The sequence below is a fragment of the Macaca nemestrina genome, chromosome 4, assembly GCF_043159975.1.
Source record: "Macaca nemestrina isolate mMacNem1 chromosome 4, mMacNem.hap1, whole genome shotgun sequence".
Classification (NCBI taxonomy): Eukaryota; Metazoa; Chordata; class Mammalia; order Primates; family Cercopithecidae; genus Macaca; species Macaca nemestrina.
The window spans coordinates 91,137,530-91,164,484 of NC_092128.1; the positions used below are offsets into that span (position 1 = coordinate 91,137,530).

At 36.3% G+C, this 26,955-nt stretch overlaps 1 protein-coding gene across 2 annotated transcripts in view; it reads left to right on the forward strand.

The window, feature by feature from the left end:
- Window positions 1-19,038, forward strand: part of LOC105475918 (integrin subunit beta 8) — a 105,766-nt gene extending 86,728 nt beyond the window's left edge. For both annotated transcript variants that reach the window (XM_071094925.1, XM_071094924.1), the window contains exons 9-14: window positions 2,232-2,366; window positions 5,231-5,636; window positions 8,158-8,383; window positions 9,278-9,387; window positions 12,887-13,050; window positions 13,147-19,038. In XM_071094925.1, the coding sequence (XP_070951026.1) occupies window positions 2,232-2,366; window positions 5,231-5,636; window positions 8,158-8,383; window positions 9,278-9,387; window positions 12,887-13,050; window positions 13,147-13,269 (1,164 nt within the window). In that variant the 3' untranslated portion in view covers window positions 13,270-19,038. The remainder of the gene's footprint in view (window positions 1-2,231; window positions 2,367-5,230; window positions 5,637-8,157; window positions 8,384-9,277; window positions 9,388-12,886; window positions 13,051-13,146) is intronic.
- Window positions 19,039-26,955: the final 7,917 nt, after the last annotated feature.

Genomic DNA, 26,955 nt, shown 5'->3' on the forward strand with positions numbered 1-26,955 from the left:
GTCTAAAATTCGTTCCCATCAGTAGTCTGTTCCCAAGAATAATCAAAATAAGAGAAAAGCTTATGCTGTTAGAAACCACCCTAAATTCTTTAGTATGAACCCGTTTATTACTCCAAACAAAGTATATAAACTGACAGATTTTTACCTGTGTGTCAGACTGCCCAGTGGCAAAGGAGATAGCAACATTTGGTTATTTTGCCTAGCATAGGTATGCAATGCCTTAGCCCACTGTAAACAGTGGAAAACCTTAAACAGTGGAAAAATGATATTAAATACAACAAAAACTTACTGTGGCTAACTACTCTTCTTAAGTTGGAATTCTGTTATTATTTTATATATGTTTATATTATCAAAAATCTTCTAAACTTTCATTTTGTGTTCACAGTCCAACAGAATCAATTCACAATCCATTGAAGAATTATATAGAATCTGCCTCTGTACCTACTAGATACTAAAAGGGAAGCTTAAGATTATGAATTTCTGAATCCCCAAAATGGGCAAAAATTTAAGGATTTGTCTTCACTTCAGGCTTGAAAAACATTGGCCTAACTAGCAAAGATCTTTTTCTTTTCTTCTTCTTCTTCTTTTTTTTTTTTTTTTTTTTTTGAGATGGAGTTTCACTCTGTCTTGCCCAGGCTGGAGTGCAGTGGCGAGATCTTGACTCACTGCAACCTCCACCTCCCAGGTTCAAGTGATTCTCCTGCCTCAAGCTCCAGAGTAGCTAGGATTACAGGCATGTGCCACCCACACCCGGCTAATTTTTGTATTATTAGTAGACGCAGGGTTTCACCATGCTGGTCTGGAACTCCTGACCTCAAGCAGTCCACCTGCCTCAGCCTCCCAAAGATCTGGGATTAGAGGCATGAGCCACCACACCAGGCCAACTAAGATCTTAAGAGAAGCAGAATTTTAGAAGGGTAAACTGAGGATGTTCATTGTGTTAGGCATTTCCTTCTGATCTGCTGGTTGCCACATATCAACATCCTTGTATACCACTGGAAGTTTCTATTGATTTACCAAAATTATACAATTAATTGTTGCAGTATCTATGAGCTCTCTGGAAGACAAAAAAAATGTGACTGACATAGTCTTACCTACTGTAAATAATATTTACATTGAGAAATTAGAGGAAAGTCTCTTGTTCTAAAGATATGCTGCCAGAATTCCATGATTATTTGTCAGTAAGCACGTGTTTCTATGTTGATTATACCATTGAAGAAGAGAAATCACTCAAGTAAAGAATTAGAAGCCACTGGAAATTATTTTTCTTTTCATAACCAGCTGCTTGCTCTTTTCTTTAGGTACATACTTCATTTTTCCTTTTTTTTTTTTTTTACAAGTGAAGGATTTTTGCATGTGGTAGACTCAGTTGTATGGAATAAAGTGCACACAGATCTGAAGCATACATTAAAGTTAGCTAGATCCTTTGGAAGTCGAAGATTGTAAAGAAAGAAATTAGTGTGTGCCTGCCACACAATAAGCATTAAATAGATATTTATTGAATGAGTGTATACATGGGTGAATAAATGAATGAATGAATGGTTTTCTGCCCAGTAAGAGGCCCTATTTTGATATTAAGGATTGCAGCAATCTTGGCTGACACAAACAAGTCCCAGGGACTTGGGAAAAATTCTAAGCCATTCTTGGAGAACCTTATAGAACCACATAGAACCATATCTGTTAGGTAATTCTTGCTCCTTCAGTGTAGAAATGGCCTTCCTAAAATGTACTTGTCAATTCTGCGTCAATAAGGCATTTTAGCTATCATGATAGTCTCAATTGTTTGAAACAAAAAATATTTCTTTAGCAGCTTTATATGACAGAAGCATTTTCTACATTTGCAGGTGTCAAGATTTGCCCTTTATGATGATATATGTGTTCTCAAAGTTTAATTATACTTTATCATAAAATATAGTTATTACTGGATTAAAAATGGCTATTTTGTTAACAGACTGATAAATATCTTTGAAGGGCTCAAAATGCAGTCATGGAAATATGTAAAAAAATAGAATAATTTGAATGCAGATAATCGAATCCTTCAGTATTTCTTATGTATTTCAAATACAATTGGGTCTTTATGTGGAAACACTGTTTTTATTCATCCTTTTATAGAAACAGACTCTTTGATCTAGTTAAAATGAAATCTATAATGATTTAGTAAGCTTGACTCTGCTTTGTTGCTTACATTTGAAACTACTCTCGTATGTAATTTAAAAATAATGTCTCTGCAGAAGCTCATTTCAGAAGTGAAAGTTCATGTGGAAAACCAGGTACAAGGTGTCTATTTTAACATTACCGCCATCTGTCCAGATGGGTCCAGAAAGCCAGGCATGGAGGGATGCAGAAACGTGACAAGCAACCATGAAGTATGTGGGTGTGCATTTTTCCCTTTTAAAATAAACTAAGTTGCTTGGCATATTTTCTTACAGAAAAGTCAAACCATTCTGAAACATTTTACTTACTACTGCCTCTAAGAATCTTATTTATACTTCAAGGTAACTTTCATTGTCTCTCCTCAAAGTTCCTCTTTGTTTTAGCTATTGTTCTCTCCAACTCTCAGGTTTTAATATGTATAAAACCTGTATGTATAAAATATGTATAAAACCTATACATTTTAATATGTATAAAAACAGTTACTGTCTTAGAAATAGTGATTTCCTTCAAAATCTCATTTTGGAAGAATGGTTTTTCTTACCTTTTACATTGTTTTTTCCTTTTCATTTGCTTACATGCCATCTTTCCTTCTCTTTCAATGTGCGTGTGTGTGTAATATTAAACAATTATTTATCAATAGTAACTTTAAACTTAGGTGTCATGACCAGCATAAATTAGGAAATCATTTATTCTCAAATAAGTAGTGTCTATACTTATAATAATGATAATGCCTTTTTGGTTTCATATTCACAAAATCTCAAAGTAATGTGAAATTTAAAGTCACATACCACAGAAAAGAATGGGAATGATAGAGCAGTTGATAAAGGCTAAGAATTTCAAAATCTTTCACTTTGTGATTGCCCCAATACACTCATAATTATCTAAATTATCTACAAGGAGGTAGGGAAATTTGTTAAAAACAATACAAAATGAGAAGAGCCATCATTTACCAAAAAAGAATGGAGACAGATCCAGATTGTAACAGTATCAGGAAACAGCACCAGAGGAGAGAGAGATTCTCCAAGGATTGGCACAATAGAAAGAGTAACACAAAGAAACATACTCTTTAAGGGAGTCTTTGTTGGGTGAAGTGATTTTGAGTGAGTCATTTATGTCATGAGGCATTGTCTCATTTTTAAATGAATGACTTGAACTAGAAGATTTCCAACCCCTTTTCCTTTGAAGTTCTATGATGATTAATTATGTAATGTCATGCTATAGAAAAAAAGAAAAAGTTATTGAACGTGATAGAAGATTCTAAAAATGAATAAAAGAGAATCCTGTCTTCTCTTTAGTTAGAATATGTTTTTCTATCTTAGGAATTTTAGAGCTGTATATTTTAAATTAATTATTGCCAGTTTCTAATTCTGTGGTTTCTTCTTTGATCACTCCATGGATTTTGTTCAAAGGATATCATATTTTGCAAAATACACTTTGGCTTTTCATTAAAACTACAGAGAAAACTTTTTACTAGCAAATATAGCACTAAGTTACTTTATGAAAAAACGGCTACTGTCTTAGAAATAGTTATTTCCTTCAAAATCTCATTTTGGAAGAGTGGTTTTTCTTACCTGTTACACTGTTTTTTTCTTTTCATTTGCTTACATGCCATCTTTCCTTCACTTTCAATTGAGTGGTTTAAATAGTTTAACTCTCAGGAATAGTCATATGACCTCTTAGTTATGGAAACCCCAGAGTATGATCTACTGTTAGAGATGGCAGTGGCCACATTAACTTACGTATCTGTTAAGCCTCAGCATTCTCAAAGACGAAAGCATTTTAAGTATAACACCAACTGTATTGATTTTAATATTACGGAACAAATTCTAGTGTTTCATGTATATATAAGCCAAATTTAGATACTTTATATTATTGTATCATAGACACATATTCCACCCAAAAAGCTCAGCACAAATTAATTTTAAATTGCAATGGATCTCAATCCAACATGAAATAAATATACCTTATTTACCAAAGTACCTAAAGATGGTAAGGTGAGCCAATAAATATAAATAGACATATTAAATCAATTGTGTTGTGCAAAAAGAAGAAATAGAGAAAAAGAAAACATTTGACCAGTTCCTGCCAGCCCAGCTCCTTAGTTCTGGGCTATCTTCTTCCACTGAGACAAGCAGATGACCTGTGCTGAGGTCTTAAGATTTGAGAATGAGAGTCCTAAACAATTTTATTTTGAGTAACATCACAGAAAGCCACATGTTTTCCTCCACTGAAACCCTGTATAAACTAAAATGTAACTCTGAAACTTTACTTGGGCTCCTAGAAAATAGGAACAAAATTAAAATTGTTCATTTGAACATCTTACCTCAGGGTTTTTAAAATCTTTTATTTATTTATTTATTTATGAGACGGAGTCTCGCTGTGTCACTGAGGCTATAGTGCAGTGGTGCGATCTCGGCTCACTGCAATCCAAGTGATTCTCCTGCCTCAGCCTCCCTCCCAAGTAGCTAGGACTACAGGTTCATGCCACCACACTCAGCTAATTTTTGAATTTTTAGCAGAGATGGGTTTTCACTATGTTGGCCAGGCCGATCTCGAACTTCTGACCTCGGGTGATCCAACTCCCTCGACCTCCCCAAGTGCTGGGATTACAGGTGTGAGCCACCGCGCCAGGTCTCATCTCAGGGTTTTAAACCAGTAGAGCAGAAGCCCTTTACTTTGGTTTATGTGATCTATCTCTAGTGTCAAATATTCAATACCCCACATTTTAATGGCTGAATTTAGAAAATGGTCTATTCTTTCTTATGTTTGCTAAGAAATTAATCATCAGTGATGGGGTAGACGCTTCAAAAAGGCTTGCACTCAAGTCTATTTAATGGTGCAATATAGGGATTAGCAGTCATTATATTCTTTAACTCTTAAGTTCATTAGTTGGAGAATAAATGACATTAAAAAGAGATGTTGCATGTATATGAAAGTGATTACATGTGTTTATTTTACAAATATTTTTAATTTCTCTAAGATGGTTTCTTATCAATTCAGTTATTAACAGATATAATATTAGTAATAAAAATAATTAAGGTATGTAAATATATTTCCTTTTTCCTCCTAAATTTAGGTTCTTTTCAATGTAACAGTTACAATGAAAAAATGTGATGTCACAGGAGGAAAAAACTATGCAATAATCAAACCTATTGGTTTTAATGAAACCGCTAAAATTCATATACACAGAAACTGCAGCTGTCAGTGTGAGGACAACAGAGGACCTAAAGGAAAGTGTGTAGATGAAACTTTTCTAGATTCCAAGTGCTTCCAGTGTGATGAGAATAAATGTCATTTTGATGAAGATCAGTTTTCTTCTGAGAGTTGCAAGTCACACAAGGATCAACCTGTTTGCAGTGGTCGAGGAGTTTGTGTTTGTGGGAAATGTTCATGTCACAAAATTAAGCTTGGAAAAGTGTATGGAAAATATTGTGAAAAGGATGACTTTTCTTGTCCATATCACCATGGAAATCTGTGTGCTGGTGAGTATAAATATACACAGGCAGCTTTTACTTGTCACTATTACACCAGCATAGATGTTAAAGTATCTTTAAATCACATCTTTACAAATTAGCAAAATTGAATCTGAATTTGTTATTCAAAGTTTCATCGTCCATGAAATTAGGGCATGGCAACAGATTTATAGTATGTGATTTTGATATTTATATTTTAACCTATTTTATACAGGAAATGCTTCAAAATAAAAACCTAAAATTAATTGTTATTCTCATGCTTTCCTTGATCTTGGAAAGAAATATACCAGAAAAGGAAATGCTGATGATATCTGACACATTTTCTAGAAGAATCAGAGTATTCTTCTAGAAGGATCTGATTCATTCTGGTAAATGGTCACTCCCTCCAACTTGCACATAGGATTTTATTTCTGTCAGGATGATGGGGAGTGAGGTATAAGAGTATATTTTTCATTCATATGAAAATCTTTAATGCATTATTATAAATGGTATTCTAAGCTGGCAGTAATTTAAGCCTCTCCAGTTTATTTTGGGCCACCACCAGCAACGAAACTGCCAAAGGACAGCATTCTTCAAGAAAATACTTCCTTACTAAGTAATCTAAAAGATTCATCCTTGAGGCCACACACAGACCAAATTTTAAACATAAAAATAAATTAAAATAAAAATACCAAGATTACTCTTGGGCTATTCAATTTACTGCCACCTACAGGTTAGATTCCAGAAAATCTAATCAACATTTGCAAACTAAAACAAAATACCATTTTTAAGTGAATTAAATAAATTACCTGTCATCTGCGTTCTGTGATAATTTTCCTGTGACAATATGCTAAATTTACTCGTTGAGAAAAACATCTTTTTAGTATCTGTATTTTAGTAAATAAATATTTGTTACATTATTGATGAATGGAAACATCATCATAAGCATATGGGATGCAACAAACCTATAAAAAATAAATGGTGCAATCTAGTCTAAGCTGAAAATTTGGCCTGTATCACCTAAATGTGCAGTGGAAATTGTCTTTTTTTCTATAACATACATAGAATATTTTAATATATATACAAACATGTATTCAACTGTAACTGACATCATGGGTAGGATGGATTATAGATGACTTTAGAATGAACCAGCAGTTGTCTACCATATTTTACAGGGAGGAAAAATATTATTTTACAGTGAAGAGAAAGAATTTTCTGAAGTCACATCCCACAACTGTCAATCTCTCAAGAGAGTTTCAAATACATTTGAGTATTTGTCCCAGTCCCTGCAGTAAAATATCTAGTGTACTAGCTTTTCTATATGAGTATGATACTACTGACCCACAAGCAGTTGAAAATCTGCTTTGAATTGTTTCTGTGTAAGTGCAGACTGTAACTGACATGTACTTTCTCCACTAGTCTCCTTTGGGAATAAAAACACATGTTCACAGGCCTGCTGGCGAGGATTCAGCATAAGCTTGCACAGCACACAGGGCTTGACCGACATTTGTCTGGCCTGGACTTCATTAGTTTTACACTTAGCAAATTGAGCTGGTCCTACAGTAGAATCTGTGGAACAATTATCCTGTGAGGTGCTCAGCAGTAAAAGAAGAGAGAGAGGGAGCTAAGAAAGGAAAGGAAGGGAGAGAGATAGAAGGAAGGAAGGGAGGGAAGGAAGGAGAAAGGAAAGGAGGCAGGGAGGGCGAGAGGGAGAAAAGAGGAAGGTTGGTTTGTGGCTAGATAAGCTTCAGAATTCCTATATAATCATGTGAAATGTACTTCCTTTTGACAATTTCTAGTGCACACTGGCATATTAAGTTTTGGACACTTTTTCTGTCTAAAATCCATTTAACTCTGTGTAACTGTGTTTTCTTCACCCCACATGCATAAATGCTCCCCCACCACACACACACCATCTTTCTTTCTTTTTTTCATTTACCATCTAAGAACAGCTCACAGGATAGAGGAGGATCTGCCCTGCTAACTTACTAAATAATGCACTGAGGATGTGAAAGCATTTGTTCAACTTCCCAAGAAATCTGATCTTTAAACATGGCATTAGCAGTACTGAAGCACTAGAAAGGTTTGCTTCACAGTCCTGTAAAGTTATCCTAGGCCTTCAGCAACATCAGAAGACTGAGAGAATAGGTGATGGAAGCCATTAATCAAATACCTGTATTTTTTCTAACTCCAAGTCAGGGAGTTAACATTACTTCGGCCTTTGCAGTTTCTTGATATGTGTGTGTTTTTAATGTAAAACTGAATATGCGATGACATTCAAGTAGTCTGGCAGCCACTGAAGCAGGGGTGCCCTTCAAGCTTATTAGGAGAGTGCATTAACATGGGGAGATTATCTACAGTAGAACAGTTTTGAAAACAGATCCTCCTAAATCCAACACTGTTTGTGTCAGACCAACGAAAAAGTGATGTTGTTTCCATTCATTGGACTGTCAGTGCGTTTCCATGGAGATGATACAGGAATCCATGGTTGAAAATTCTTTACAAAGTCAGTGATCCAGATAACATAGGTCCTGCGGTGTCTTCCTCACAGGGCATGGAGAGTGTGAAGCAGGCAGATGCCAATGCTTCAGTGGCTGGGAGGGAGATCGGTGCCAGTGCCCTTCAGCAGCAGCCCAGCACTGTGTCAATTCAAAGGGCCAAGTGTGCAGTGGAAGAGGCACGTGTGTGTGTGGAAGGTGTGAGTGCACCGATCCCAGGAGCATTGGCCGCTTCTGTGAACACTGCCCCACCTGTCATACGGCCTGCAAGGAAAACTGGTATGATTTCTCTGATTCCAAACATACACAAAGAATAGCTACTTTTGTCCTTTTTTGTTCTGACTTCCTTAATCTTAAACGTTGCTGGATACATTGTGACCAGCACACTAAAAAAGAATTAAATGAGAAATGCTATGAATTAGAAGACTTAAATTCAAATCTTTGACCCCTGGATAGCTGTGGAAGCATTGGAATAAATCTGGACACTCACTACCTTAGCTTTTTGGAAATTAGAGGTTGCCTGCTGCCCAGCATACTATTTAGTAATAGAGTGATCTAGGACAAGTTGTTACAATTTTCTGTGCCTCAGTTTCCTGATATCAAAAGTGAGGATAGTAATAATACCTTGCTATATTTCTGTGAAAGAATCAAATGATTCATATAAAAAAACTTACCTTTGTACTTGATGCATGGCAATCATAGAATGTTAGCTGTTACTGCTATGTTTTATTTTTAATATTTTAATGATAAAGAACAATGGTGTCCGTGACACACCCTAGAAATAAGTGATCTATAAATGAAAGGTGATATGTTAAATGAAGGTGACATTACTCTTTTGTGCCAATAAATATTTCAGTAACAATTTGAGATCTGCACAAAGTCTACTAATCTAAACATCACTGTAACTTCCAGTTTGTTTTATTCAGCATTTTAAACCATTGACTTTCTCAGATTAGTAGCGCAAGTAAGTTTTTTAGAATTATGCATGGTAATTTATTTAAATCATTTGGAAATGCAATCCTTCAATGTAATGATGGTGTAATTTCTAATGAACATAATCAAAATTTGATTTGTTTCTGCATTGTTATTTTGTGTTTTGTTTTCTTGTGGAAAATATTATAGTCTACCACCTTTTTAAAGAATAAATATTTTCACTTCTGTTTCCCCTTGCAGGAATTGTGTGCAATGCCTTCACCCTCACAATTTGTCTCAGGCTATACTTGATCAGTGCAAAACCTCATGTGCTCTCATGGAACAACAGCATTATGTCGACCAAACTTCAGGTAGGCCAAAGCTTAATAATCAAAGCACAGAATAGTGTCTGTAGAGGATGATCTTCCTCCAAAAGACCCATAAGTAACCATGCTAAAGAAAGGACCGGGCTGGGTGTGGTGGCTCACACCTTTAGTCCCAGCACTTTGGGAGGCCAAGGCTGGTGGATACCTGAGGTCAGGAGTTCGAGACCAGCCTGGCCAACATGGTGAAACCCCCATCTATACTAAAAATACAAAATCAGTCGGCTGTGGTGGCTGGCACCTGTAATCCCAGCTACTCAGGAGGCTTAGGCAGGAGAATCGCTTGAATCCGGGAGGTGGAGGTTGCAGCGAGCTGAGATCGTGCTATTGCACTGCAGCCTGGGCAACAAGAACGAAACCCTGTTTAAAAAAACAAAGAGAGAGAGAGAGGACTGAGGGCTTTATTTTTAAATTTTGAATTAAATTTTAAAAAACATTGCTTTATTCTTTATAACAATAATAAATAAGTGTTTATGTGTCGTCTTCTACCTTAGATACTTCCTTCATGTTCACTGGCTCATTTAATGTCATACAACTCTTTGAGATTGGTATAATCTCCATTTTACAGATGGGGAAACTGAGGTTCAGGGAAATTTTTGTATGAGGGCTGCTATCTCTTAACTAGTAATGTTAAGATACATGTCTTAGACCAAGATCTTCAAACTAAAACTTCCATACCCTTTTCATTACATCACATTTATGATCATTCATTCTTAAGCTATATTTTTATCAAAATGAAAAGCACCAGGAAGGAATGGCACTTTTCAAGTTACATATTTTGTAAAAGCAGATCATTTTTACTTAGAATTTTTTGGCTTCACCTGAAACATGAAAGCAAATATTGATTAGACATGATGAAGTTCAGAACTGGAAGCAAGTTTGAATTATGAAGGAAAATTATGGCTCAGTAGACTTCATCTCTTAGTGAAATGAGTCTACATGGGGAACTCATATTTCTGGTTCACTGAGGACTTGACAGCCAATTTATTTGGATGCCTTTCCATGGAAGTACATTGCATGGGAATTCAGCTGTGTAGATGAGACGGGAAACCTAACCACTCAGCCACACCATAGCAAGCACACTCAGTGGTTACAGGGTACCATCTTTGGGAGATTTAAAAAACTGAATCGTAAACTCGTTATATTGTATACATTAACATGTGCAGTTTTTGTATATCAATGATACTTAATAAAGCTGTTTAAAAAAAAAAAAAGCAAAACAAAACAAAACAAAAAGTTATTTAGAACCCAGAACCCTACTTTGCACAGGGGTAAGGTGTGGACCTCCACATGCATTAGAAACTAACCTTGAAATTATATCTTTATTAAAACATTCCTATTGCAACTATTATTTCAAGTCTCTCCAACCTGTAGGAAAAACTCCAGCTCTTAGAGAGACTGCACAAAAGAATAAACTTTCTCCAGAGTGTTGTTTCCTTTTTCCCTCACATCCACACTGATCTTAGCCCATAATGAACTTGGCTCTGAAAAGAGCCCCATGTGCTGCCAGCTGGAGCTGCAGCAATCACTCCAGAAAGCCAAGTGCCTTTCTAATAAATAAGGCCTTACTATCAACATGTCATTTATTATGTTAAGTAAACACTACTTTGACTTAAGTGTTGTTACAAAAAGTATTCCCTTAAAGCTCCTTAGGAAAAGTCCTGGCCTGACCTAAACTAAGGAAAGTATAGGCTAGGCATGAATGTTTGACCACTCATAGCATTTCAATATGCATGCAGATTTGAGCTCCGAAGATGCCCTCTGTTGTAACCTATTAGAAATATTTCCAAAATGTGTCAGTAGCTAGGGGCCGCCCCTCCCCTTCACAACTATTGTGCAAGGAGAGGGAAAGGGCATTTGTTAGGCACCTCTATTATCTATCCACTCAGTCGCACTTAAAGGCTGTTCTTTCAGGCTCTCTGGCTGAGCTCCCACCAGGCGAGAAGCCACTAAGTGGAATCAAGCCGGGCGCCCCCCTGAGGATCTGCTTAGCTGATTGAGTAGTCCTAAATCAACCAAAGGAAATGACAATCTGTCAGAACAGAAGGCATGTGTGTTATGAACCCAAAGTCACTGTAGAAGCCTCAAAAGACACCACCTTTGAGCAGAATATTTTGGATTCTCTCTCTGTGAGACCTGTAGCAACAGGGACCTACACTGGCATTTGGTGTTTCCATTCCAATTGTAGCACTGGGATAGCCTTTGACCTTTCTTTCAAAGTACCTTATCTCACACACACACACACACACACACACACACACACACACACAAAAATAGGCTTAATTAAGTCTTCTCGCTTGAGAGGAACCCTTTCCCTTATCACCGAGCTTGGCCTTATTCAAAAACATGCTTAGTCCTCACTGGAAATTCAGACCCAAATCAGCCAGGATTGGTTGGGAGGTGCACTATGCTAAGCCTTAGCAGGTCACCACCCTAGTGGCCATCGGAACTTTGGATGAGGTCCCCAAACCTTGGAGAACGGGTGGGAGCACACATGCCTCTTTAGCCACAAAGTAATTTTATTAATCTGGGGCAGCTGGTGAGTTAGTTCTATGGAATACTTGCCTATTGTGTAACCATATTCCTCTTAGATTAGGGTAATGCCTCTGGCAACAACAGAGTCTGTAGACTTTTAAGCACCAGATCTTTGGCAATGAAGGTGTGCCAAAGATCTGGTGCTAAAACGAGATCTAGCATGTCCCTCCTCTTAACACAACATTTCTTTTTCCAGCTAGTAATTATTTGTCCTAAGTATTATTTGTTCTTAAAATACACAGTGCATTTTTAGAGGCAAATGGAATAGGTGTAGTTAACGACAAGTAAAAAGTAAATTAATGAAAAATGAAGAATGACATTTTCATGTGATCCCAAATGGGACACTCCTATTTCCTGGAGAAGCCATGTATAATAATAATGAAAATTTACACTTCAATTTCTGAAGAAATATTTATTTACCTATTAGAGTAGTTTTGATTTTAGTTTTTGCAGATGTTTACTTTATTTTCCATTACTGGCGTGGAACAAATGAAGACGAAGCATAACAAGAGAAATATATCCTAAGGCCCAGAATGGCTCAATAATTTTTTGAAATCCTATTTTCCCTTTAGTGATCAACCGTACACACCACAAAAACTATTCCTCTTTCTGTCTTGGATTAAATTATGCTTGGTTATGGGACATGGACATATTCCAGTTAATACAATTAAAGAATCAAGCTGCAAAGGAATAATATGATTGAATACCTTAATCATGGCTATTCTCCAAAGGAGGGTTGTCTATTGAAAATATTTTCACAATAAACGTGCAAGAAAAATTAGAGAGCTTACTGTTTCTGAATCAAAGGTAATTTCAATCCCCTGATTTGAAAATGTAGATTTGCAAATATCTTTGGCACTATTAATTGAGGCGTGAACATCATTTACGTGATAGACTGTTTTGATTTACTTATTCCAATTTTTAATCCATTTATTTGTTTGCTTCATTACAGAATGTTTCTCCAGCCCAAGCTACTTGAGAATATTTTTCATCATTTTCATAGTTACATTCTTGATTGGGTTGCTTAAAGTCCTCATCATTAGACAGGTGATACTACAATGGAATAGTAACAAAATTAAGTCCTCGTCAGATTACAGAGTGTCAGCCTCAAAAAAGGTCAGTGAATTCTAAAAAAGAATTGCTAACAGTATGTTATTGCCTAGTTACAATATTTAGGCCCTTAGTTAATAATAATATTTCTTCTCCATTAAGGATAAGTTGATTCTGCAAAGTGTTTGCACAAGAGCAGTAACCTACCGACGTGAGAAGCCTGAAGAAATAAAAATGGATATCAGCAAATTAAATGCTCATGAAACTTTCAGGTGCAACTTCTAAAAAAAGATTTTTAAATACTTAATGGGAAACTGGAATTCTTAATCATTGCTCCTAAAGATTATAATTTTAAAAGTCACAGGAGGAGACAAATTGCTCACGGTCATGCCAGTTGCTGGTTGTATACTCGAACGAAGACTGACAAGCATCCTCATCATGATGTGACTCACATAGCTGCTGACTTTTTCAGAGAAAAATGTGTCTTACTACTGTTTGAGACTAGTGTCATTGTAGCACTTTACTGTAATATATAACTTATTTAGATCAGCATAGAATGTAGATCCTCTGAAGAGCACTGATTACACTTTACAGGTACCTGTTATCCCTACACTTCCCAGAGAGAACAATGCTGTGAGACAGTTTAGCATTGTGTCACTACAAGGGTACAGTAATCCCTGCACTGGACATGCGAGGAAAAAAATAATCTGGCAAGTATATTCTAAGGTTGCCAAACACTTCAACAGTTGGTGGTTGAATAGACAAGAACAGCTAGATGAGTAAATGATTCGTGTTTCATTCTTTCAAGAGGTGGACAGATAAAACCTTAATCTTAAAAGATTATTGCTTTTTAAAGTGTGTAGTTTTATGCATGTGTTTTTATGGTTTGCTTCTTTTTACAAGATGGATACTAATTCCAGCATTCTCTCCTCTTTGCCTTTATGTTTTGTTTTCTTTTTTACAGGATAAGTTTATATATGTCACAGATGACTGGATTAATTAAGTGCTAAGTTACTACTGCCATAAAAAACTAATAATACAATGTCACTTTATCAGAATACTGGTTTTAAAAGCTGAATGTTAATAGGGGACACTGTAAAGTACCATCAAAATCTGAATAGCTTCATTGTGCACAGGCGTGGAGTTTTGTATCTTCTTACCTGGTAAGCTGAAGGGATTGTTTGGCCATTTCATTTACCTGATCATTAATTCACAAGATATTTAGAAATTCTGCCTCAAGCAAAGTACCACATTTTGAATGTTTTCTTAGATTTTGATTGCAAGTAGATATCAGCGTTTTTTAAATGAAAAGCTATATTATCTTTTCTCTTCAAGGCAGCCTAAGGATGTTCTCTCCCGGAATCACTCCAACCCTTCTTGCCAGAATCCATAAAAGTATAAAATTGGAGGAGAATAGATGATATCTTAGATATCTTAGAAATAAGCTATTTTTTTTTTTTTTTTTGAGATGGAGTTTCACTCTTGTCACCCAGGCTGGAGTGCAATGGCATGATCAGGGCTCACTGCAACCTCTGCCTCCCGGGTTCAAGCAATTCTCCTGCCTCAGCCTCCTGAGTAGCTGGGATTACAGGCATCCACCACCATGCCCAGCTAATTTTTGTATTTTTAGTAGAGATGGGGTTTTGCCATGTTGGACAGGTTGATCTCAGACTCCTGACCTCAGGTGATCCACCCTCCTCGGCCTCCCAGAGTGTTGGGATTACAGGCATGAGCCACCATGTCAGGCTGCTAATTCTCCTTTTTAGTGAGTTGGGGAACTGAACCTCAGAAAACTTAAATGATTTCTCAAAAAACACTCAACTGATAAAGTGGCCACATTGGAAAGGAGTTTCTATCTTCTCATTGCCAGGCCAGTGTTCATTGCACAATATCATGCTACCTCTTGAATCTTTAAAATATTCAATTGGCAAATGTTTTTCAATGTGATTTACTCAAGTCTTAAGTGTATGAGGAAAGCTCAAAGCAAAATAGAAAAGAATAACTCAAACCTAATTGTCCATAATCAGCTTCCAGTCTTTCATGCTAATCAACTTCTTAAGAGACTGAAGCATGGCGCACCTACAAGGGAATTCCTTCGTACCATAGCCTATATGAACAGTGTTCCCTGGAGTTCTCCAGTGCTCAGCTTGAGACCTTGATACACGGGCCATGAGCCTTGTCTTCCCCAGTGGAAATTTCTTTACACTTACCTTATCCCTATGGACTTAGTCTGATTTTATTGGCTAGCAGTCTAACAGTCCTGTGTGGATACACAGTTTTGCCCATGACAACAAAAGAATCTATTTAAAATATCTTTTTATAATTAACTTCCAAGATTTGCTGTCTTCCAGCACTTGAGTTAAAGTACTGGATATTGGCAATTTGATGAAGACTAACCCCATCTCATTTTCTACCCTAAAGAGAACTGAAAAACCTATAATAAGTTGTTCTGGGGCCAATAAACACAGCAGCTCTATTAGATGTCCTCTACAGCCAAGCAATTTCAATGTTAACTTGAATTGCACTTCCTTCCTCAAACGAGAGATTGACATAGTTCAGTACTGTGAGTCACTTGTATAAGAAACCTTTGATCACTAAAAATAATGTAAAAATTGGATTTAGTATCCTAATACACATAACATTCTTCTTAAAAAGGAAAATGGACGGATGCCTGACAACCCTCCAAAAGAAAAAAGTGTAAGATAGCCATTAATTAAGATGACGACAATTTTTGAAACAAACATTATGATGTTTATGAACAATAAACACATTCCCATATGGAATGAATTATCTAAAAGAGTATAACAAAATGAAATCCTTAAAAATCAAGGGTTTTTTTTTTTTTTACACCCTCACTTGTTTGCACTAACTTTATAGTGGACCAAGGCTGTTACCATAGGAAGGGGCAAACTTCCTTGTAGGCAACTCACTGTTAGACGATGATTGTGGTTATGCTTGCGAAGTCTTGTGCTTACCTTTTTTGTTTTTACTTAAAAAGCTAATTTTTAAAGATTGTAGGGCTTATATTTTACTTGAATAATTGATATCTTCCTGGGTAATGATTTGTGAGATGAGAATTAATATTTGACTAGTTAGAATTAATTAAATGGTAAGGGAACACAGGGTACTCTTAGGTTAAATAATTTATGTAAATAGAGTCTATTTTCAACTAATGTGGCCACAGGAGCCTTTTGAGATTCATTGATATTAAACACAATTAATGAAATTTTAAATCGTTAACAGAATTGAGAACTTGAACAACACTTTTAGTACTGCAGCATTTTTGTGTCCTAAAGTATGTAATGATTTATAAATGTGCCATACATACACTACAACATAACATTTGCTTTGTTATGCATTTTATTTCTCTGGGGACACCATTGCACTGCAGTGCACATGTATTTATAAACATTTGTTATATTTTTGGAAACTTGCTAATATTTATTAAGTCATAGACTTTTCTGGAAGACTTAAAAATTCACTAAAATTCTGATTATGTCTTAAATGTTCAGTTTATCTTTGGTTTATTAAAATAACAAAAAAAAAAAATATAAGGTTAAACACAATAGATATCTCTGGAAGCAATTTTCCAAAACTCAACATTAAAGTTCGTGGATACATGAGATGCAATACTTCAAAGAATAAATCTGAAATATATTTGTAATATTTACTTAATATCCATTGAAGATATCCTTATGTAAGACAACAGTCAGCCATCAGACACTGAAATGTATTATGATAGACTATGAAGAATTTTCTCTGTAGAATTATATTCCTCCTAGAACCTGGTAGAGTAGATTACACTCAAAGGCTTATTCTCTCTTTTCTTATTCCTGTTTTTTCCACTCACTCTTCCTGAGAGATTTTCTAAAGCTTCAAGCTTAATAAACCTAATAGTGAAAAAGAACTGAATTTAATGGTATAATGAAGTTCTTCATTTCCAGACACTTTTAATTGACCTTAAAGCTCATTTGAGTCTATGCCCCTGAACAAAGACAGACCCATTAAAATGTAAGAATTCTAAATTTTCACAACTGTTTGAGCTTCTTTTCATTTGGAAGGATTTGGAATGTATATGTTTTCATAAAAGTATCAAGTGAAATACAGTTACATGGGAGCTCAATCAGGTGCATATTGCATTCTGTTATGTTGACTCAATATTTAATTTACAACTATCCTTATTTATATTGACCTTAAGAACTCCATTTTAGGCAATGTAGACCACTGAGATATAGCTAACATTCTTTCAGATAATTTTCCTTCTCTTTTATAATTCCTCTATAGCAAATTTTATGTATAACTGATTATACACATCCATATTTATATTTCATTGATTCCAAGACATCACTTTTTCAATTTAACATCTCTGAAATTGTGACACTTCTTGCAATTGCTGGCACTTCAGATGCAGTGTTTAAAATTATGCTTGAATAAATAATACACTAATCCAACTTTACCTAAAGGTTTATGGGTCTAGGGGAATTTTGTTTTCTTATAAAGATTTGAGAGCCCATTTATGATAACATATGAAGCCAAAATTTCAGGAAAATTGAGACACACACAACTCAACATGGAGCCTAACTGATTAGCAGCTCAGATCCCGCACATCTTGAGTTTACAAAAGCTCTTTCAGGCCCCATTTATACTTTACGTGAGTGCGAATGATTTCAGCAAACCCTAACTTAACTAACAAGAATGGTTGGGTATGTCTACGTTTCATTAACAAATTTTTATTCTTTTTATTCTATTATATGAGATCCTTTTATATTATCATCTCACTTTTAAACAAAATTAACTGGAAAAATATTACATGGAACTGTCATAGTTAGGTTTTGCAGCATCTTATATGTCTTGTGTCAATGGCAGGAGAAAAATATGATAAAACCAATCAGTGCTGTGAAAACCAACTTTCTTCTAGAGTCCTCTTCCTTTTTATTCTTCTTTATCATTTGCCGATTTTTTCCCCTTGGCTCTGATAAATTTAACTTCAAGCTTATGTGACGACTGTTATAAAACTGCTCATTTAAATTATTTGAATTGTATGAAATAATTGTTCAGCTATCTGGGCAGCTGTTAATGTAAACCTGAGAGTAATGACACTACTCTTTTATCTACCTGGAATACTTTTCTGCATAAAATTTATCTTTGTAAGCTAACTCTATTAATCAGGTTTCTTCTAGCCTCTGCAACCTACTTCAGTTAGAATTGTCTAACACTACTCTATTAATCAGGTTTCTAGCCTCTACAACCTACTTCAGTAAAAATTGTCTAATACAACAATATTTTTTTAAAAACACTGCAATTATCAAGGATGGAAAATGTGTGATTAGTGTAAAGAAGTTTTACCAGCTTTACACATTCCCACAGATAAATGTGAAATTTTCGTGAGAATTCTACACAATGACAAATATGGTACATAAATTTTATTATGAATATTGAGTATAAAATACTTTAATTCTAAATTATAAGAAAATATAAATTTGCACATATTAATATAGAAATTCATTTTGTGTATATTTAACATAGCTTTTAAACTATTTTACATTTATTAACTACTTCATTATGGTTTCTTGAACTTCTGAAAAAATTAGAAATGTTTTAAACTTATCAGTAACCTAAAAACTTATTTTGTTTCATCTAACAAGTACTGCATTTGTAAAAAGAAATTTAATATAGAATATATTTTTAAATTAAATATTTGAATATAATATAGCTGTAAGCAAGAAGCAAGTTATCACTGAACGTATTTCTTATTATTTCTGGCTTTGAATTATACATAACTTAAATTGTCTTAAATGATACAGAATATTGGAGAATATGATACTTTCACATAATATACTATGAACCTGTTCATATAACTCTGATTGACTACTAACTTCTGTTTTATGTATTTATTAAAGAGCTGACACTGTAGTTTGTTGTGAGATGTTTATTTTTCTAACAGAGCTTATAACAGTTAGGACAAGGCATTTAATTAATGCACCATTCTGTTTAATAGTAGGTGTTAATCAATATGAAATTCTCTTTTAAAATAAAAGTGTAAAAATCTAAGAATCCACAAAATGCTTCTTTATTTACTGTGTGTTACATTACTCTCAAAGCTTCCAGACAACAGTACTTTGTCCCACAGGAAATGTAATAGCATGTATACAATGTCATTAGCAGAGGACATTACATAATTCCAAAAAGATATTACTCCTAGAAAATTGTAGGGCCAGTGATAAACAGGGGAGCCCATCCCAGTTGTTCTTTTCGTTTTTGATAGTTATTTGCAGTAGAAACAGAAGAAATATTCTAATGACAAAAACCTGAAAAAAGTAGCTAAAAGTTAAAATAGGCATTTTCTACGTGCCAGACTTCTACCACCACCTTAAGTATAACATATTCATAACCTTCAATTGCACATTCTCAAAAGTCAGACTTAAATTAATTGAATTTTATTGAATACCCATGTATTGTGATTTTCCTTACCCTAGAGAAGAGAATAAAGCAGAATGTGGTAGATGCTGAGATCAGCTCAGTCGTGGAGACCCTAACCCAGTGGCGCTAGAGGAATTAAAGACACAGAAATACAGAGTGTGGCTTGGGAAATCTGGGGTCTCACAGCCTTCAGAGTTGAGAGCTCCGAACAGAGATTTACCCAGGTATTTATTGACAGTCAGTCAGTCATAAGATTTACTGAAAGCATTCCTTATGGGAAATAAAGGGATGGACTGAAATAGAGGGATGGCTCTGGCTAGCTATTTGCAGCATGAACATGTCCTTAAGGCACAGAACGCTCCTGCTATTGTTTGTGGTTTAAGAATGCCAGTGGCTCAAACCTGTAATCCGGTGGCTCAAGCCTGTAATCCCAGCACTTTGGGAGGCCGAGGCAGGCAGATCACAGGCTCAGGAAATCAAGACCCTCCTGGCTAATTTGGTGAAACCCCGTCTCTACTAAAAATACAAAAAAAAGCCGGGCATGGTGGCGGGCGCCTGTAGTCCCAGCTACTCGGGAGGCTGAGGCAGGAGAATGGCGTGAACCTGGGAGGCGGAGCTTGCCATGAGCCGAGATTGCACCACTGAACTCCAGCCTGGGAGACAGCAAGACTCCCTCTCAAAAAAAAAAAAAAAAAAAAAAAGCCTAAGCAGTTTTCCACCCCGGTGAGCCAGGTGTTCCTTGCCCTCATTCCAGTAAGCCAACAACCTTCCAGCATTGGCATGGAGTCCATTACCAGCATGTCACAGTGCTGCAGAGATTTTATGACCAGTTTTTGGGGTCAGTTTGTGGTCAGATTTTGGGGCCTGTTCCCAACAGGTAGATATATTAAAAATGAAATAAGACATTTAGACAGATTAACTTTTTTTTTTTTTGAGATGGAGTCTTGCTCGTCGCCGAAGCTGGAGTGCAGTGGCGCCATCTCGGCTCACTGCAAGCTCCGCCTCCCGGGTTCACGCCATTCTCCTGTCTGAGCCTCCAGAATAGCTGGGACTACAGGCGCCCGCCACCACGCCCGGCTAATTTTTTGTATTTTTAGCAGAGACGGGGTTTCACCATGTTAGCCAGGATGGTCTCATCTCCTGACCTCGTGATCCGCCCGCCTTGGCCTCCCAAAGTGCTGGGATTACAGGCGTGAGCCACCAGCGCCCGGCCAGATTAACTGTTCTTAAGGAGCTTTTAACAGTTTGAAGGAAAAGATAAGGTGTAATGCACCTGGTATGATTTGGCTGTGTCCCCACCCAAATCTCATCTTGAATTTCCACATGTTGTGGGAGGGACCCAGTGGGAGGTAATTGAATCATGGGGGCAGATCTTTCCGGTGCTGTTCTTGTGATAGTGAATAAGTCTCATGAGATCTGAAGGTTTTAAAAAGGGGAATTTCCCTGCACAAGCTCTTTTCTTGTCTGGCGCCATGTGAAATGTGTCTTTCACCTTCTGCCATAATTGTGAGGTCTCCCCAGTCATGTGGAACTTGTAAATCCAATAAATCTCTTTATTTTTGTAAATTGCCCAGTCTTGGGTATGTCTTTATCAGCAGTCTGATAACTAATACAGTATCTTTCGATAGAAGGTCTGTGCTAGAGAGACCAGACGGACACTTACCGGCGGTTTCACAAGGCCTTTAGTTTTGAGAACCCATCTTGATTGTGTTTGGACTGCAGTCTTTCAAGCTTAGAATCCTGATTTTTTTAATGAGAGTTATTTGACCCATTTCTTCCTTTCTTCTTTAGTAATAGAACCTACCTCCTGAGTTGCAGCAGAGCATACAGTTGAGACTCCCAGACTTCTTTGTAGCTGAAAGCAGCTACAGAACTTAATGTTGGCCAGTGGGATGGAGGAGGAAGTGATATGAGCAGTCCTGGGGCTCACTTCCTCTTCTTCCTTTCGGTTTTCTGGGACAACTGGAGCAGCTGTCCTGGCAAAGGAAGCCTTGTGCTGAAATTGTTAGAGCTTCCCCTTTAGCCATTGACTGTTCACCTCAAGACATCTCTGGTAGGAAAACAATCTTATCTAAACCATTGCATTTGATATTATAGCAGATAATCTGTACTGTAACCAATGAACCTTTCTTTATATAATTGTGTCACTGAATCCTCAGGGGTGAAAAGTACCATTTTCCTTAATTTTTCAAATAGGGAAAATAAGTCACAGAAAGGTTAAGGATCTTGTATGAAAGCATGCATCCAGTAAATGGCTGCACTTACTGCAGGATTCATACCCAGATCTGCTTTACTTTCCACAAGTAACTGATCATATGTATTGTCAGCACAGAGTTCACTAGTTCAACAATCAGAAGTTAACCTTTGTCCCCACACGCCATAAAACATATACAACAAATAAAGCTGAGGAGCTGATATATGTGTACAAAACTACACAGGGAAACATTAACATCTTTTAAGACGACAAACGTGAAATGTACTGAGATTCCAGAGTTAGGAGAGCCAGGAGAATAAGAGAAAGCCCATGGAAGACAGCATTTGGCCTCGCCTTGCAAGAAAGGTGACTGTGGACATGAAGAAAGGGGAGGTAAACTGGGAGATTTTAGAAATGATAAAGTATAACCAAATGCAGGAAAGAGTGTGGACTCCATCCAAGAACATTGAAATCATATTGAGATACAGCATTAGATAACAAAAGGCAGTAACCGACAGGTCCCAAGTTATGGAGAGTTTGATTCCCAGGCTAAGAATTTTCAGCTTTGGTTACTGGCGAAGAGAAAACTGTAAAGGTTTTGCACAGAAAAGTGGTATTTTGGGAGTTAAACATGTTTGACATATAATTACATAAACTAAATATAATTTTAAGCATTAATTTTTATACTCACTAAATGCAAATAGTATTTAACAGTATTAAATATTCAATGCTATTAAATGCTATCTAATACTAAATTTAAGTACAATTTAATACTAGTGTAAAAGACTTGGAAGTATTCAAAAGAAAAAAAAATTGAAATCCAAACCCCTAGTGGCAATCACTTTCATATGTAGGCATATTTTCATTTTATTTTTCTATGCACTTTATTACTGCTATTATATAGATAATGCATATTTACTGTAAAATGTACTTATATGCATTATACAGATAGTGCGTATTTACCGTAATATCTAGGTTAAAAATACCTAGAAATTAAAATTAAATATTACTCTAGTGCAACCACCCAAAGTTGGTCATTGCCACATATTTTTCAGGAAAAAAGTACATATATAACATATGTAACAATATATGTAATTACATATATATTAAATATATATGAAACAAATATATATATATTTCTATATTTGTGACTAAGAAAGAAATATACTATCGATAGTCCGGTATAAAGAGATTTTTTTTTCCAAAAACATATCAAACATTTATCTATGTCAAGATTTATAGCTGTTTTAATAGGTGAATATTGTCCCATAAATGTGCCATAATCATATTCATTGAGAGTCCTTATATACACTGAGAAAAGAATGAGCAGGATATGATACAAAATATCAAGCAATATTCAACAAGAAGGGACTAGTTAAATTATTTTTGACTGGGGGAGACTTGTACGTTTGTAATGAAGAGGAGAAGGAGCCAGGTTAGAAAGAAATGTTTATGTTGTGTTGGGAAGGTTTGGATGCATCTGATGTACGGTAGGAAGACATTTCAAATTGTAACAAAGAAAAGTCCGTGAGGCCAGGCACAGTGGCTCACTCCTGTAATCCCAGCACTTTGTGGGTGGATCGTCACTTGAGCTCAGTAGTTCGAGACCAGTCTGGGCAAAATGGCAAAATCCTGTCTCTACTAACAATACAAAAACTAGCTGGGCCTGGTGGTGTGCACCTGTAGTCCCAGCTACTTGGGAGGCTGAGGCAGGAGAATCACTGGAACCCAGGAGGTAGAAGTTGCAGTGAGCCAAGATAGCATCACTGCACTCCAGCCTGGCGATAGAGCAAGACACCGTCTGAGAAAGAAAGAAAGAAAGAAAAGAAAGAAAAGAAAGAAAGAAAGAAAGAAAGAAAGAAAGAAAGAAAGAAAGAAAGAAAGAAAGAAAGAAAGAAAGAAAGAAAGAAAGAAAGAAAGAAAGAAAGAAAGAAAGAAAGAAAGAAAGAAAGAAAGAAAGAAAGAAAGAAAGAAAGAAAGAAAGAAAGAAAGAAAGGAAGGAAGGAAGGAAGAAAGGAAGGAAGGAAGGAAGGAAGGAAGGAAGGAAGGAAGGAAGGAAGGAAGGAAGGAGAGAGAGAGAGAGAGGGAGGGAGGGAGGGAGGGAAAGGAAAGAAAGAAAGGAAAGGAAGGAAGGAAGGAAGGAAGGAAGGAAGGAAGGAAGGAAGGAAGGAAGGAAGGAAGGAAGGAAGGAAGGAGGGAGGGAGGGAGGGAGGGAGGGAGGGAGGGAGGGAGGGAGGGAGGGAGGGAGGGAAAGAAAAGTCAGTGAAATGAGCATAAAGGCTTTTCATGAAGTAGTAAAGTAGAAAGGCAGGAAATACGAGCTATTGCTAAAAGGAAGATTTGAAAGAACTTGGGGACTGGCTAGATATGGGTGATAAAGAAAGGAGTTAGTTGACGTGCCAACTCCAAAAGACACTACAGGCTTCTATCCAAACTGGATAAAACTCCCAATGTGGTCTCACAAATCACATTGGTCTTGCCAACCCATGTCCTTTAGCCTAAATTCTAACTTTATCAAAATATTGGACCAGACAAAGCTGGGAAATTTTAAACCAGGTCAATGATCATGCTTTCAAATATTATCAAAATAAACCTAATTGAAAGATAATTAATATCACTTTTGATGTAATTATTTATATATGAACTTTTTCATCATAATTAGAAGCAGTTGTGGTCTGCACAAGAAAAACAAGTGATACCTTGTCTTTTATCATGGCAATCCTTTAGCAATGATGTGGGCTGGTGCATTATTTCATACTCAGGGCCCAGTGCTGTTTGACTTCTTCCAACGAGTTATCTTAAGATCTGAAAAAAAATTTCAGACTAGACTGGTGAGAGGGAAACTCCTTCTTTATTGGGCTTTGGCATGCTCTTGCTGTTTTACTTTGTTACGATTACAAAATTCATTCTACCATCATTAAAGTCCAGAGAGATAATTATTCACTTAAAGAATCTTAATTTATCATTAACATTTTTCCCATTAAATACAAGATAATCTATAAGTTCACAGTTTCAAAGGGTAGTTCCCAGACTGAGAGCATCAGCATCATCTAGAAGTTTGTAGAAATGCAGATTTTTTGGTCTCCGTCCAGACCTTCTGAATCAGAAACTCTGGGACTGTGGCCCAGCAATGTGTTTTGTTTTGTTTTGTTCTTTTTTTCTTTTTTTCCCCTGGAAGTTTATTAGAAACCAGCAATGTGTTTTAACATGCTCTTTAAGTGCCCCTAATGCCCACTGATGCCTGAGAACCATCTCCAAAGAGTGAAAACTAGCATCAGATGACCAACAGGGTACAGATTATGTCCACCCCAGACAAAACTTTATGTGATCTTGAGGGGAAGAAAATGTTCTAGGAGACATAGCAAGACTCTGTCTCTTACTTAAAAAGAAAAAAAATATTCTTTTAATTAGCCAGGGCTGGTGGCAAATGCCTATAATCCCAGCCACTCGGGAGGCTGAGGCAGGCGGATCACTTGAGCCTAGGGGATCAAAGCTTCAGTGGGCTATGATCACTCTGCTGTGCTTCAGCCTGAGTGACACAGTGAGATTCTGTCTCAGAAAAAAAAAATATGTGTATATATATATATAAAAATATATACATATATAAATATAATATATATATTATATATAATTCTATAAGCACACATCCAATTTGTCTCTTTCACTAATTTTGCTCTTATTCTGGTAGTATCTCTGCTTTAATGAGGGCTTGGAAAAGGGAAAATGACCCTCTGAGTGCCAATGACTAGCAAAAGGGAAATGAAATATAGAGACATATGTGTAAGGGTCAGTCAGACTCAAAGAATAAGTGAAACATCAGGGGAAAAAATATACATGTGTCTCATCATTGGAAAAATAAAGCCAGGAAAAATATGAGAGATCATCAATCAATAATTGTGGGGAGGAGCCAGAGGGGACTTGGATTAAAGGAAAGTATAAATCTAGAACGTATAACTTTGTCTAACACAATTTTCCATGATACTCCAACTAGAAGATAAGTATCTAGGCACCTATTACGTTAGGCTTCTGTGAGCTATGATGTCTGTATGTGTTCCATTTTTCTAGTAACACACTAAATGGAAATAGGCCAAGGCATAATTTAGGATATAAATTGTTTTGATGAAAGGTTCCATCTTCTCTTACAAATGTTTACTAGTTTAGCTAGAGAGAGTAACTAGCTCTCATTTTGGGCAGCAGTCTAGGTGGGCCTACTAGTAAGAGGGTGCTATAAAGTTAGCTCCAGGACCTCCCCTCAAAGATTGTTTTTGAGAAAAGGTTTACAGACTATGATCACAGTGCTCTTCTAAGAACTGTTCATTAATAAGCCACAGAGATTAAGCAGTAGGTGTTTTCTGTTCTTTCTGAAGATTATCAGGTTTTACCAGGGACAATAGAATAATACTAGCTGGAAATTAAAATTCCACCTTTATTTATTTCAATATCATATTAATTTGTTAACTTGTTTGGTGTCTGTTTCGATTATTAGCAATGAATAAACACTTTGTCTACAGTTTCCCAAAAAGTTTTGTTTTTTCAAGAAAACACAATTTCTTATATATTTTTGATGGGGCATTTAATAGGCCTGAAAAAGCTTAGCAGGGTAGAAATTTGTCATGAAAATTTACTTTTAATCCCTGCCAGATCCAGTAATCAGGTGAGCAACAAGGGCATGGGATGCTAGAATGGGCCTCTACCTACATCACTTTCAACTGGGGCACCTACTAAGTGTTATACCAAGACACGAAGGTGAGGTGTGCCCTCCCTCCCACAATTTCAGATGTTCAAAGGAAATGGTACTGAGAATCTGCTATAGAACTCTGGACCCTCACTCCATGGAGGATATAAAGAGGGAAGAGATAGGAGGAGAGGAAGATAGTTTTAAATTTTTTTGAGACCTCTCTGCTGTGAGCCTCCACTCCACTTCTATTTGGGGACAGTCTGAAGATGTTCCATCTAACCTTCTGCTTGGTGGGGCTTCAAGGGAACCACAAGGAGCTTTGAAATGTATTCCTTACTTTTAAGAGAGAAGTCTGATGCTTGGCTTGTGCCAGAAAAAGTCCTCATTGTATATTACTGCTAATAACACATAAGACTGTGGCCTGGGTCCTATCTCCTCCCAGGAAAACTAAAGGAAATAAATGTCTAGTACTAGTTTTGGTATGTCCATCCGAACTCTAATTAAGTGTCTATTCTCACTTCACAGGTTAGAGTTTAATTTGAAACAGAATATCTAAGTACCATCTTCTTTCTTTTCAAATAGCAAAACAATAATATCAGACACTTCTCAGGAATGATTTTGAATATAACTACCAACTTCCTCTCCTCTGAACAGAGAATCTGAAAAGAACCAAAAACAT